Source organism: Melospiza georgiana, chromosome 9, assembly GCF_028018845.1.
Source record: "Melospiza georgiana isolate bMelGeo1 chromosome 9, bMelGeo1.pri, whole genome shotgun sequence".
Taxonomy (NCBI): Eukaryota; Metazoa; Chordata; class Aves; order Passeriformes; family Passerellidae; genus Melospiza; species Melospiza georgiana.
Window position 1 is genome coordinate 30,220,535 of NC_080438.1, and position 13,686 is coordinate 30,234,220.

Below are 13,686 nucleotides of genomic sequence, written 5' to 3' on the forward strand. Positions count from 1 at the left end.
ATCTTCTGTTATTTCTATATATTGGTTATATTTCTATTATTTTCTATATATTCTGTATATCTCTATCTATCTATCTATCTATCTATCTATCTATCTATCTATCTATCTATCTATCTATCTATCTATCTATCTATCTATCTATCTTCTGTTATTTCTATATATTGGTTATATTTCTGTTCCAGGAGCACAAAATCCTGGAATGGTTTGGGTAACCAGCTGGGAGAAGCTGGGGGTGGAACACAGGCAGGGAATACAATGTTTAAACCAAGAGGGGATTACAGGGGAGGAGAACAACTTCAACAAACCAATGGGGCCTCGAAGGATACCAAATGGATGGAGAAGTTTCTAGAGAAAGGGGCAGGCTTGGGGAGGGATTGGTGTTCAGTGGGAGGAGGAACAGGGAAAGGTCTTTGGGGACGTGGACACCTCGGGCAGAACTGACAACACAGAGGGGAAGGAGCAACGCATTGAGAATAAAATGTGCCATAACAGTACAAAGTAGGAGGGGCTGTAAAACTGCCTGCTAGGGCTGAATTTCAGTCAGAACCTCACAGCAGAACAGGAGCGAGCAGCAGCAGTGGGAGCAGCAGCTGCTGTTTGTTTGTGCCGTTCTCACGGAAACATCCCCGTGCTTACATTCCTCACAAGTGAGCGGGGTCACAGCAGAGATCTACCTGCCTTGGCTGACCCCAGAGCAAACATTCCCTCCTGCCTCTGGAGGGCTGCAGAGGATCTACCTGCCTTGGCTGACCCCTTCTCCAGAGCAAACATTCCCTCCTGCCCCTGGAGAGCTGCAGAGGATCCACCTGCCTTGGCTGACCCCTTCTCCAGAGCAAGCATTCCCTCCTGGCCAGGCCTGGGGAGCTGCTTGGAGCACCAGGATCAGAGCTGTCGTTGCCATTGCTTCCTGACACTTCTGCCCTGAGCTGTGGGGAGTGAAACTGGGAACAGCAGCACCATGGGAGCTCTGTTCCTTCTTTTCCACCAGACCTGAGTGCTGGGAGATGCTGGAGGTGAAGTTTAGAGAGGTGCCTGGCTTAGCAAGCAGAGAAATCTCAGTGTAGCACGCAGATATTTACAGCTGTTTAATGGAAAGGAGTACACGTTTCCCTGGAGTTGGCAGGGTGTGTTTGATCTTTGTAAATCCTCACAAAATGTGTTTATGTGAGAAATGCTTTCACTGAAACAATGCCCAACCCCAGCTCCACAGGTGAAGGTCTCAGCCCTGCCAGGAGCCCACAAGAACCAGAACCTTCCTGGAAGAGCCCTTTGCACAAGCCTGGCAGTGTTTGCAGCCCGCTGTGGGAGTTGGTGTTAAAACCTTTACCAGATTTCTGTGCTTAAATCAGGCTTTATTTTAAATCTCCCTTACATTCTCATCGGTTTTTATATGACATTTCATAATTATCCCCCTAAGACCTGTTCAGTAGGGGCTGTTTTCCTCTCAGAGTTGCAGGGGAATCATGTGGAATCATCTGATACACAGATGACTTTCAAAAGAGTGTTCAAAACTGTTTGAAATCCGACTTCCTGCTACCTAATCATCATAGAAAACTTGCAGTGGTGCTCTTGTAGAATAATACAGGAAATCAAAAGGGCAAATATGTCCCTCTTTTGCTGAGTGGGACAGAAACAATTTTTTGGAGTCTTCAGGGGCACAGCACAACAGAGCTGCCAGAAGTGTACAGAAAGTGTCTTCTCAGTCTCTTGTGCCTGAGGCAGAACCATCTCATTGTTGTTTGAGAGGTGTCCACACTCAGACCCCCTGCCTGGCTGGAATTCTGGGCATATCTTGCATTTCAGAAACCCCATCCTTATCCCACCTTATTTGAGGACGTGTGGTGGCTGCAGAAATGCTGCCATATTTTATTAATGCAGTATTTGACAGCTGTTAAACAGTGAAACCAGAGATTGGTGCTCTCCTGACTAAAAGGTGTGCACCTGATACCCCTCACAGAGAGCCCAATTAACCTTTAGGCTCCATATATTGAATTAACAAGCTGGCAGCTCCACTCAGCTGCTGGAAATCAGCTGCAATTAAACTTTCAGACAAAGCTGCTTGCTTATTTTGCTTGCAGAAATCACCTTGCACTCTTGTGTATGGGATTTGTCCAGCTAAAATAATGTAAATATCCAGGTTATTACTCCTGGTTTTTCCTTGGGATGGTGAGTGCTCAGCTCTGCTTTCTCATGCCTGAACTGACAATAATTTTTGGGGTTTTTGGGGGATGTGCACCTTGGTTTTTTGGAGATAGCTGTAGCAAACTCCTCTTAGACTTGCTCTCAGCCACCCCTCCTCTCTTCCCATTAATTAGTGGGAGCAAATAACACTCTTGGGGTTGATTCTCTGTTGAGCAGCTGTGCAGTAATTGATAGAGGATACTTTCCAGGGGGTGCTCTGGCCACAGTTATCTGCTGGGTGAAAGAATATCCATTATTAAGGGTGAAAATCTATTAAAGTGAACTTGAGCAGGGCACCAAAGCAACTGTTGGGTTTTGGGGCAGCATTGTGCCCTCAGTGAGTTTGGTGATGTGATGCTGTGTTCCAGTGTTCCTTGTCCATGTGGCATTTTAGCTATGCCAGTTGTACTTCAGAGAAATGGAGAGGGTTTTGCTATTTAATGAGCTGTGATGTTATTTGTCTTTATCAAAAGGCAGTTACAGGACAGCCTTTTGTGTTTATGTCACCCCAGAGAATGAAAAGCAAATTAATCAAATTCTGCAGGCCAGTTTTTTATGGGAGATTAAAACATTGCTGCAGCAATGTGTAACCAACTCCTTTAAAAACAAATATTTGATAGTGTTTCTATGGTGAAATTTTCTGTTTGTTGGGAAAGTTTTTGGTTTTGTTTGAAATGAGGATGAATTTATCCACTTGCTTGGTTTGGGGACTTATTTATGTGATGGTATTTGTACTCTTCCCTTGCAGGAAATCCATGACTTGTTTAAAGATTATGAAATCAAGTACTGTTATGTGGACAGGAATAAAAGAACAGGTGAGAACTTCAAACTTCATTTATTTCAATTCTGTGAAGGACATCAAGTGCTGTGTGTGACATCATGGACTGTCACAGCTTGTCTGGCTCCCTCAGTGCCTTTTTTGTCACCTGCTACTGAAGCCAGTGAAAGCTGGAAACTTTGTGGTGTTGATTTGATTTTTGGTCCCCTCTGGTCTCTCTCAGGAGCATTCCTCAGTGAATGTCCCTTTGGGACAGAGCTGACCCCAGCTGGCTGAATTCCTTTGGAAAACTGGCCCTGAGGCCTCTCTTGGGACAAACCCCAGGTGCCTGAGAGGAAAACCTGCCCAGCCCCAGCTGCATTTGCAGTTTGCTCACATCAGGGAACACTTCTGCCCTGCCAGGGTCAGCCAGCACTGTTGCAGGGTGTCCAGAGAGATCCCCAGCCCTTGGGATCCTGGGACCCCATCTGGGTGACCCTGCTTGAGGAGCACAAAAAGAGATCTGTTAACCCCAAAGGGAGAACTTGTGGATGTTGTCATCAAAGAGATTCCATGCAATCTGTGATGTGTGTATTGCACTTCAGTGGAATATTTAATTTAGCAAAGAACAGCCTGCTAGTAGAATATTTAATTTGGTAAAGAGCAGTCTGCTAGTAGAATATTTAATTTTGTTCCCCAGATACAGAATTGGTTGGGTTCCAGGTAGTGAAGTTGTGAGCATTACAACATAGTCACTTTTTGAGGTAATTGCTCATGATGTTCAATTGATAATTGAACAGATTTTAGGTATTATCTATAATAGATATATTTATTTGTTGGATCTTTGGGGTCAGTCTGTGGTTCCAGGGGAGGGAGAGGTCTGCTAGTATAATATTTAATCTAGTAAAGAACAGTCTGCTGGTAGAATATTTAATTTTGTTCCCCAGATACAGAATTGGTTGGGTTCCAAGTGGTGAAGTTGTGAGCATCACAACACAGTCACTGAGTTAATTTGAGTTAATCACTGCTCATGATGTTCAGTTGAGATTTTAGGTATTGTGTGTAACAGCTACATTTAGCTGTTGGATCTTTGGGTGAATCTGTGGTTTCAGGGGAGGGAGAGGTCTGCTAGTATAATATTTAATCTAGTAAAGAACAGTCTGCTGGTAGAATATTTAATTTTGTTCCCCAGATACAGAACTGTGTTACTGGGTTACAAGTAGTGAAGTTGTGAGCATCACAACACAGTCACTGAGTTAATCACTGCTCATGATGCTCAGTTGAGATTTTCGGTATTATCTATAATAGATATATTTATGTGTTGGATCTTTGGGGTGAATCTGTGGTTTCAGGGGAGAGAGAGGTCTGCTAGTATAATATTTAATCTAGTAAAGAACAGTCTGCTGGTAGAATATTTAATTTTGTTCCCCAGATGCAGAATTGGTTGGGTTCCAAGTAGTGAAGTTGTGAGCATCACAGCACAGTCACTGAGTTAATTACTACTCATGATGTTCAGTTGAGATTTTAGGTATTGTGTGTAACAGCTACATTTACCTGCTGGATCTTTGGGTGAATCTGTGGTTCCAGGGGAGGGAGAGGTCTGCTAGTATAATATTTAATCTAGTAAAGAACAGTCTGCTGGTAGAATATTTAATTTTGTTCCCCAGGTACAGAATTGGTTGGGTTCCAAGTGGTGAAGTTGTGAGCATCACAACACAGTCACTGAGTTAATCACTGCTCATGATGTTCAGTTGAGATTTTAGGTATTATCTATAATAGATATATTTATGTGTTGGATCTTTGGGGTGAATCTGTGGTTTCAGGGGAGAGAGAGGTCTGCTAGTATAATATTTAATCTAGTAAAGAACAGTCTGCTGGTAGAATATTTAATTTTGTTCCCCAGATACAGAACTGTGTTACTGGGTTACAAGTAGTGAAGTTGTGAGCATCACAACACGGTCACTGAGTTAATTACTCATGATGTTCAGTTGAGATTTTAGGTATTGTGTGTAACAGATACATTTTCCTGTTGGATCTTTGGGTGAATCTGTGGTTCCAGGGGAGGGAGAGGTCTGCTAGTATAATATTTAATTTAGTAAAGAACAGTCTGCTGGTAGAATATTTAATTTTGTTCCCCAGGTACAGAATTGGTTGGGTTCCAAGTTGTGAAGTTGTGAGCATCACAGCGTAGTCACCGAGTTAATCACTGCTCATGATGTTCAGTTGAGATTTTAGGTATTGTGTGTAACAGCTACATTTAGCTGTTGGATCTTTGGGTGAATCTGTGGTTCCAGGGCAGGGAAGGTGTGGCTGCAGCCCATGGGGTGGCTGATGTCCCCGTGCTCTCTCCCGCAGCCTTTGTCACACTGCTGAACGGGGAGCAGGCGCAGAGCGCCATCAGGAGGTTCCACCAGCACTGCCTGCGTGGCAAGGAGATCTCGGTGCAGCTGCAGCCCACGGATGCTCTGCTGTGCATCACCAACCTGCCCCCTTCCCTGGGCATGGAGGAGTTTGAGGAACTGGTGCGTGCCTATGGCAATGTGGAGCGCTGTTTCCTGGTGTACAGCGAGCTCACCGGCCGCTCCAAGGGCTACGGCTTCGTGGAGTACATGAAGAAGGACTCTGCTGCCAAGGCCAGGCTGGAGCTCCTGGGCAAGCAGCTGGAGGAGAGCACTCTGTTTGCACAGTGGATGGATGTGAACCAGCTCACCACAAACCTCATTCACTCCAAGTGCCTTTGTGTGGATAAACTGCAAAAAGACTGCGCCGATTCCAAGGAGCTGCTCCAGGCTTTCTCCCTGAAGTACAAACCTGTCTTCTGCCAGGTAGGCTGGCTTCCTGTCTGATGGAAAACCAGGGCTGGGATTGCAGCATTGCCTCACTTCACTCTTGTTGTCTTCCAGTTTATTTTTCCTATTTAATTTCCTATTTTTCTTATTTATTTTTATTTTCCTATTATTTTTCCTATCAACTGTTGTGCCATCTGCACAGTGATGGGAGCAGTGATGCTGAACTGCTCTGGGTGTGCAGTGTATCCATGTTCTCTGGGAATTCTGGGATTTCTGCAGGATATGATATCACCCCAGCAGTGATGCTGAACTGCTCTGGGTGTGCAGTGTGATCCATGTTCTGTGGGAATTCTGCAGGATAGCACTCCAGTGAAATGCCAGTAGAATGTTTGGAAGACATCCCCTTATGTCATACTTATGTCCCCTTGTGTCATTACTGAAAATAGTTTGGGTTTTGAGAGCTTTTAAAGTAAATATTACTGAAAGCTTTACTGCTTAAAGACAGCCAGAGTGTATGAATACCACAAGTGCAACAGTTCAGATGATGCCAAATACATCATATAATTAATATATTAGTATTTAACATGTTTTTCCCTCACTGAGGAAGGCTTGGGTTCTTGGCTGTTGTCAGGGATGGAAGTGCCACATCCTGTGGAAAGCTGGGAAGCACAGAGGTGGTGGATCCTTGCAGAGGTTTCCTTCTCATCCCCGTGACTTGTGAGAAGAGGCCACAAATCAAAGTGGCCCAGATAGACCATCATAAACAAGCACTAGAAGGAAACCTTTCCTTGTAGTCACACAGATTTCAGTGGCAGGGCTGGTTTTGTGTTGGTTTTGTCCCTTGAGTCTCTGAAAGGCTGCTCAGGGCTCAGCCTGAGGGATGAGCACCCAGATTCCCAGCCCAGGGAGCAGAAATCCCTCAGGATCTGCAGCCTGACCTCCTGCAGGCTTTCCCTTCCTTAGGGCTCTCTCCAGCCCCAGCAATCTGTACCTGGCCACAGGAAATCCTCACACCTGCCTGATCCAGACCCACCAGGAGATGAATAAACTGGAATTAACTCTTCCCATTCCTGCCTGTTTTGGTCTGGAGCCTGGGAATGTGTCTGCCTTCAGCCTCACCTCACTGATGCCTGAACTAAGGAGTTTTAGCTCCCATTATTTTCCTCCTGTAAGAAGGTATTAAGTGCTGGACTCAAGTCTCCTGCCCAATCTTTGTTTCATTAGCTCAACAGATTGATCCTTTCAAGTCTTTTCCTTCAGGGCTTTTTTTTTTTTTTCCCAGCTGTCAGATAATCTGGGGTTGTTATCAGCTCCCCCACCAATTTTTCACCATCCTTTAAAAATTCTGAGCTTCAAAGAACAACAGACTTCTTGGGGAAAGATGGGTTTCACTGACTGGCAGTTAGAAGCACTCAAAAATTGACTTTTTACCTTTTAAATCATAATAAATCTTGGGTAATACTTGGTGTGCGTGAGGAGAGTGTCTGCATTAGGTCAGTTCCTATAAAATACAGGAGGGTGGAGGTAGGGAAAGAAATAGTTCAGATTTGATAGGTGAAAAAGGGAAGAGAATGGATGCTAATTAATTAGGGGTTTGTGAGTGAGACAGCCTGAAAATTGAGGGCAAAGAAAGGAGGAGGAGGAGGAAGACCCAAGAAAAGGTGGAAAAAGCAAAGAGGGGGCATGTGATTGGTAGAGACAGAAAAAATGAGAGAACAGGGAAGCAGAAACCTCAGTTTGGGGAGAATTTCTATAGAGAATGACTGAGAAAAGTTGGGTTTTTTTGGAAACTTTAATGCAGCTCTTGTGGTGCTGCCATGCCTTAGTTCTGCTGGGAGCTCATGCAATATTTCATCACAATCCTTTGCCTAAAATTCTTACCTGAACTCATGAAATAAACTTTGGGTTTTTTCATCTTATTCCAAAGTTACCTTTTTTTTTTTTAAATCATTTTGATTTCTCCTCTACTGACAACAGAAATGTTCTGTCAGGAGGAGCTGAAGCTAAATACTTGCACATGGATATTGGGAAAAATGTGTTTTGTCCTTTGTTTCAACAAAATGGACCAGAAAACCTCATTGCTTTCTTCTGTCAACTTTAAATTGTCACTAAAAGGTCTCCAGCCTGATCTGGAGAGGAGTAAAGAGCTTTTTTCAGTAGCTGTTTACTTGAGGAGTTGAAAAGTTCCTGAATTCTTTGCAAGGATATTGGTGGCTGCACTTGGGACATGTTAGGGGAGTTTTTGAACTGTGTTTCATTGCAGCTGAAACTAAAATACAAATGTTCCATAGCTTCAATCCCTTCTTTTCAGCAGTACCTCAGGTCTTTGCTAAACTGGTATCAAAATAAAATAGGAAAATAAAATGTGTTTATGTATGAAATATCTGTTCTGCAGAGCTGCGCCCAGAGGCCAGGCAGTAAAGCTCTGACCACCCTCTTTTTCTTCCAAATCTTTGACATTTATATTTCAGTTGTCAGGGGAGGTTTGTGGGGCTGAGCTTGTTTTTATCCAGTGCAATCTGGAGGAGGTTTTGTCTCTTCCACACCAGAGCTGGTATCAGTTTATCATCCCCATTCATCTGGGCACTGGAGATTTTTGCCTAAGCTTCATCCCTCCCTTCCCAGCCTGTTTTTTTTGTTTGATTTAAATCTGCTCATTCTCTCCCAAAGTCTGCACACAAAGGCCAGGGCAGTGTTTGCCACGTAAGCCCTTTTCCAGTCTGCTTGATTGATCAGTCTGGCATCTTCTCTTGGCATTCCCCACAGGCACAGCCTTCCCCTGCTCCCAAAAGGCACCAGATCCTGCTGGAATTTGCATTGTTGCATGTTTCAGCAGCTGTCATGCACCCTGGTGAGCAGCACTTGGAATATGGCAGCCTGAAAAAAATGAAGAAGAACGAGTTTATAATTACCCTGCAAAACAAAACTGGCTGTAGCATCCAGCTGTATTTACAGTTTGCTTCTCATTGCTGCTTTGTTGTTTGAGTGTGTGATAAATGCACTCCGTGGCTGAGGTGGGGTGGAAGTGGAGGTGGGAATGGAGGAGATAATGGAAGGGATGAGCAGATAACATGGAGAGGTAACCATGAGACTGTAAACATGAGTGTCAAATAGATGAAGATGTGATTTCCAACTTATTTCCAGTGTTTATAGAAAACAACCTCATCATTTGGGGGAAATGCTGACCTTGGTTGTGTCAGCTGTGCAGGATCTTGCAAGGGACAGGTGCAATATTGCAGGGCAGCTGCTGGAATTCCCATTTTTCATGGGGGCTGGGAGCTGTTACTGCTGGAATTCCCATTTTCCACAAGATTTGTTGTTGCTGGAATTCCCATTTTCTATGGAGTGCTAGGACCTGTTATTGCTGGACTTGCCATTTCCCTGCCTCTGGAGCTGTTCCTTTACTGGAATTCCCATTTCCCTGGGATCTGGAGCTGTTTTACTCCTGCAATTCCCATTCCCTGCCTCTGGAGCTGTTTTTACTCCTGGAATTCCCATTCCCTGGCTCTGGAGCTGCTCCCTTGCTGGAATTCCCATTCCCTGCCTCTGGAGCTGTTTTATTGCTGCAATTCCCATTCCCTGGCTCTGGAGCTGCTCCCTTGCTGCAATTCCCATTTTCCATGGGCTCTGGAGCTGTTCCCTTGCTGCAATTCCCATTCCCTGGCTCCTGAGCTGTTCCCTTGCTGCAATTCCCATTGCCTGGCTCCTGAGCTGTTCCCTTGCTGCAATTCCCATTTTCCATGGACTCTGGAGCTGCTTTATTGCTGCAATTCCCATTCCCTGGCTCCTGAGCTGTTCCCTTGCTGCAATTCCCATTTTCCATGGGCTCTGGATCTGTTTTATTGCTGGAATTCTCATTTCCCTGGTTCTGGAGCTGCTTTACTCCTGCAATTCCCATTGCCTGGCTCCTGAGCTGTTCCCTTGCTGCAATTCCCATTGCCTGGCTCCGGAGCTGTTCCCTTGCTGCAATTCCCATTTCCCTGGCTCTGGAGCTGCTTTACTCCTGCAATTCCCATTGCCTGGCTCCTGAGCTGTTCCCTTGCTGCAATTCCCATTGCCTGGCTCCTGAGCTGTTCCCTTGCAGTTTGCCCAGGACGAGGACGGCGGCAGCGGGGACTTTGCGGTGCTGGAGTACGAGAGCGCGGAGCAGGCGGAGAGCGTGCGGGGCGCCATGGACGGGGCCACCATCCACGGCAGGAGGCTCCAGGTGTCCTTCTGTGCCCCTGGAGCCCCGGGCAGGAGCACCCTGGCAGCCCTGATAGCAGCACAGAGGATGGTGAGATCCCTGGGAGGATGTTTGGGATGGGCTCCTCACACCTGAGCTGGGAGAAGGAGCTGGGCTTGGGGAGCATTTTGGGGTTTATCAAAGCCAGCTTGGAGCACCTGGGACAGTGGGAGGTGTCCCTGCCATGGCAGGATGGGGTGGGATTTAAGGTCCTTCCCAAGCCAAACCAGTCTGGAATTCCATGGATCCCTGCCCATGATAAAGGGCTTTAACCAATCCAAACCAGTCTGGAATTCTGTGATTCCATGGGGTCAGCACTGTTGGAGCCCTGCTCATAGTAAAGGGCTTTAACCAACCCAAACCATTCTTGAATTTTGTGATTCTGTGGGGTCAGCACTGTTGGAGCCCTGCTCATAGTAAAGGGCTTTAACAAACCCAAACCAGTCTGGAATTCTGTGATTCCATGGGGTCAGCACTGTTGGAGCCCTGCCCATGATAAAGGGCTTTAGCCAACCCAAACCATTCTGGAATTCTGTGATTCCATGGGGTCAGCACTGTTGGAGCCCTTCTCATAGTAAAGGCTTTAACCAACCCAAACCAGTCTGGAATTCTGGGATTCCATGGGTCAGTGCTGTTGGAGCCCTGCCCATGGTAAAGGGCTTTAACCAACCCAAACCAGTCTGGAATTCTGTGATTCCATGGGGTCAGCACTGTTGGATCCCTGCCCATGATAAAGGGCTTTAACCAACCCAAACCATTCTGGAATTCTGTGATTCCATGGGGTCAGTGCTGTTGGAGCCCTGCCCATGGTAAAGGGCTTTACCCAACCCAAACCAAACCATTCTGGAATTCTGTGATTCTGTGAAGTCAACACTGTTGGATTCCTGCCCATGGTAGAGGGCTTTAACCAACCCAAACCATTCTGGAATTCTGTGATTCCATGGGGTCAGCACTGTTGGAGCCCTGCTCATAGTAAAGGGCTTTAACCAACCCAAACCAGTCTGGAATTCTGGGATTCCATGGGGTCAGCACTGTTGGATCCCTGCCCATGGTAGAGGGCTTTAACCAACCCAAACCATTCTGGAATTCTGGGATTCCATGGGGTCAGCACTGTTGGATCCCTGCCCATGGTAGAGGGCTTTAACCAACCCAAACCATTCTGGAATTCCATATAATCAGCCCAGTTCAGGCTCCTTCCCAAGCAAAGATGGCCAGGAAGAAGATTAATAAATATCCATAAAATCCCACAAAGTTGCACCCACATAGCTCTGGGATTTATTAAATGTAATCTCCTGTAAGAGAAATCATCCCAGCTCAAAACAGAAGTGACTGGGAATGAGTCATTGGACGAGCTAAAACTTGGTTTCAAACAGAGAGGCAAGAATTTGTCAGCTTTAAGATAAATTTCAAGGCAGGAGAAATAGGTTCATTTCATGCTCGAGGTAGAAGAAAGCTCTTTACACCCACATGTCTTATCACATTGTTTCCTAGAAAATTGGATGTGATCAGTGTTACATGGAGAGGCAGCAGAGTTCCCTCTCCTCAGCCTGCTCAGGCCACAGCTCTGTAAGATGATATGGTGCTCATGGCAACATTCCTTATTCTCCTCTACTGATAACTCTGGGGTTAAAGGAAAAAAAGAAATGTGCTTGAAATTTTGTTGGAATCGTTTGTTAGGTGTTTCATTTGAGGGGAAAAAAAGCAGGAATCAGGGAAGGAAATGGGGTTTTTCTGTGTCAGATGAAATGTGTACATTGCCATTGGAGTTTGAAATGTATTCATTGCTTTTTGTTGCTTCTAACACTTTTTCTCTCTTCATTGGAGATGAGGAACAATAGGAAAGGTTTGCTTCCAGAGCCAAATCCAGTGCAGATCATGAAAAGTTTTAATAATCCAGCAATGCTGCAGATGCTGCTGCAGCCCCAGCTGCGTGGCCACGCTGTTAAACCTGGTAAGCTGCTCTGAAATAATGCAAAACCAAGCCCTGTTCTCAGTGCTGCAAGACTCTTGCAGGGTAATCAAGTAGAAATAATATTTAAAATCTGTGCAGACCCTGTTTCAGTGTGTTTGTGCAGGTAATTTCACCTTTTATGAAAGCAAAAGCAAGAGGTGCTTTGCTACACTCTTGTGTGTGGGTAAAATTCAGTATTCCTACAAATACCCTTGTATGAACTCTGTAGGCTCTGAATATTCATCTTAGAAATGGGTTTAGAAAGAAATGTCTTTTGCAAGGCTTGGTTAAACTTAAATCTGATTTTAGATCTGAATTTTGCAGCCTGAATCCTTCTCCTGTTGCCAATGTAAATCTTTATTCTTTTGGCTGCTGCCACAGCTGTGCAGAGTATTTATTACAGCATCAGCCAGAAACATTTCTGTGTTCTAATTAGGATGTGAATAAACATAAACCCTAATTAATCACAGTTCAAACGGTGAAAGTGCTCAGAGCAGGAGCAGGTGATGGGGAGAGCTGAGAGTGTGGCTACAAAGAAACCCAGAAATGGGTGTGAAGTGACCACTTCAGGGCAGAAACACTCCAGCTAAATCTGAATTAAAAGCACTTCAGATAAAGCTGAGCCTGCAATCAGCTCAGCAGTGAAACTCTCAGGTGTGGAGGAGCTCTCACATTCTGTAATTTTACATCAAAAGGTTTCATAACCTTTCCCAACCTAAACGAGTCCCTTGTTCCCTTGCAGTGACCTTTGTACAATTGAAAATTATCTGGAAAGCAAATTAAAAGCTGCAGGATAATTCTAAAGACTTTTATCTTGCCTAATTTGTAAAATTCACTAATTTCTTGTGTGTTTCTTAAGCAGTTCTTGGAGCATCTGCAGGCTTACCTCACCTCATAAATTCAGCAGTTGGGCCACCTTTTTTGCAGTTGAATAAAGTTCATCAGGTATGTGACAAAAAAACTGTCATCAAAAGAGGTATCTGTGGAGAGATTCTAAAATTTTAAGGAATTTAAAGCTAAAATGAAGTGTTCTTGTTGGAGCTCTAAGGAAAGCTATGAGATGGGGAAGCAGGCAGTGCTAACTGTCCAAAATGCAGTTATTTTATCTAAATTTTGGACTTAAAACCCGCCAATGTAGGCAAAACTTGTCATTACTGGCAGAAAAACCCTCTTTAAATGAGCTCTCAAGGAGCCTGGCACATCCCTTTCCCTAGGAGCAGCCCATCCACACTCCTGGAGGGACTTTATGGTTTATCTGATTCAAATCAATGATTTCAGCAGCCTTGGCTTCATTTTCAAGCTTGCAGGGACCCAAATGTGCTGCATGTGCCATAAAAAACCAGAGATTTGCTGATGTTATTTCTTACTGATGAATCCCCCAAATTCTCCTGTAACTCCAGATGGGCACCAGAATTCCTGAGAGAAAATGGGAAGGATCTCTGGGATGGGTTTGTGCTAGAAACTGAGAGAGAGAAAATGCACCCATAGGCAGAATTTCTGCCTTGAGCTCAGCTGCTCTCAGGGGCCAAAAATTGAATTTAATATTCATGGTAGGGATTTACACAAATACCTACAAGGGACTGGAGTCCATCACTTGGCCTTATTATTTCTGATATTTCGCAAATTTCCATTTTAAAAATAAAATCCCTTCAGCATCAATTATTCCTGCAGCTCTTTGGACAAACACAGGCTTAGAGATCTTTAAAAAGACCCAACTAAAATGCAGGAATATTCCCTATGTTATATATATTGAGCTCTTCTGTTTTTTCTCTAAAAACTGGTA

General features: G+C 44.7%; 1 protein-coding gene across 1 annotated transcript in view; it reads left to right on the forward strand.

Annotated features, from left to right (window-relative positions):
• Positions 1-13,686, forward strand: part of RAVER2 (ribonucleoprotein, PTB binding 2) — a 30,636-nt gene that overhangs the window by 6,357 nt on the left and 10,593 nt on the right. The window contains 5 exon segments of the mRNA XM_058029729.1: positions 2,930-2,996; positions 5,294-5,763; positions 9,812-10,003; positions 11,777-11,903; positions 12,766-12,848. Of these exon segments, the coding sequence (XP_057885712.1) occupies positions 2,930-2,996; positions 5,294-5,763; positions 9,812-10,003; positions 11,777-11,903; positions 12,766-12,848 (939 nt within the window).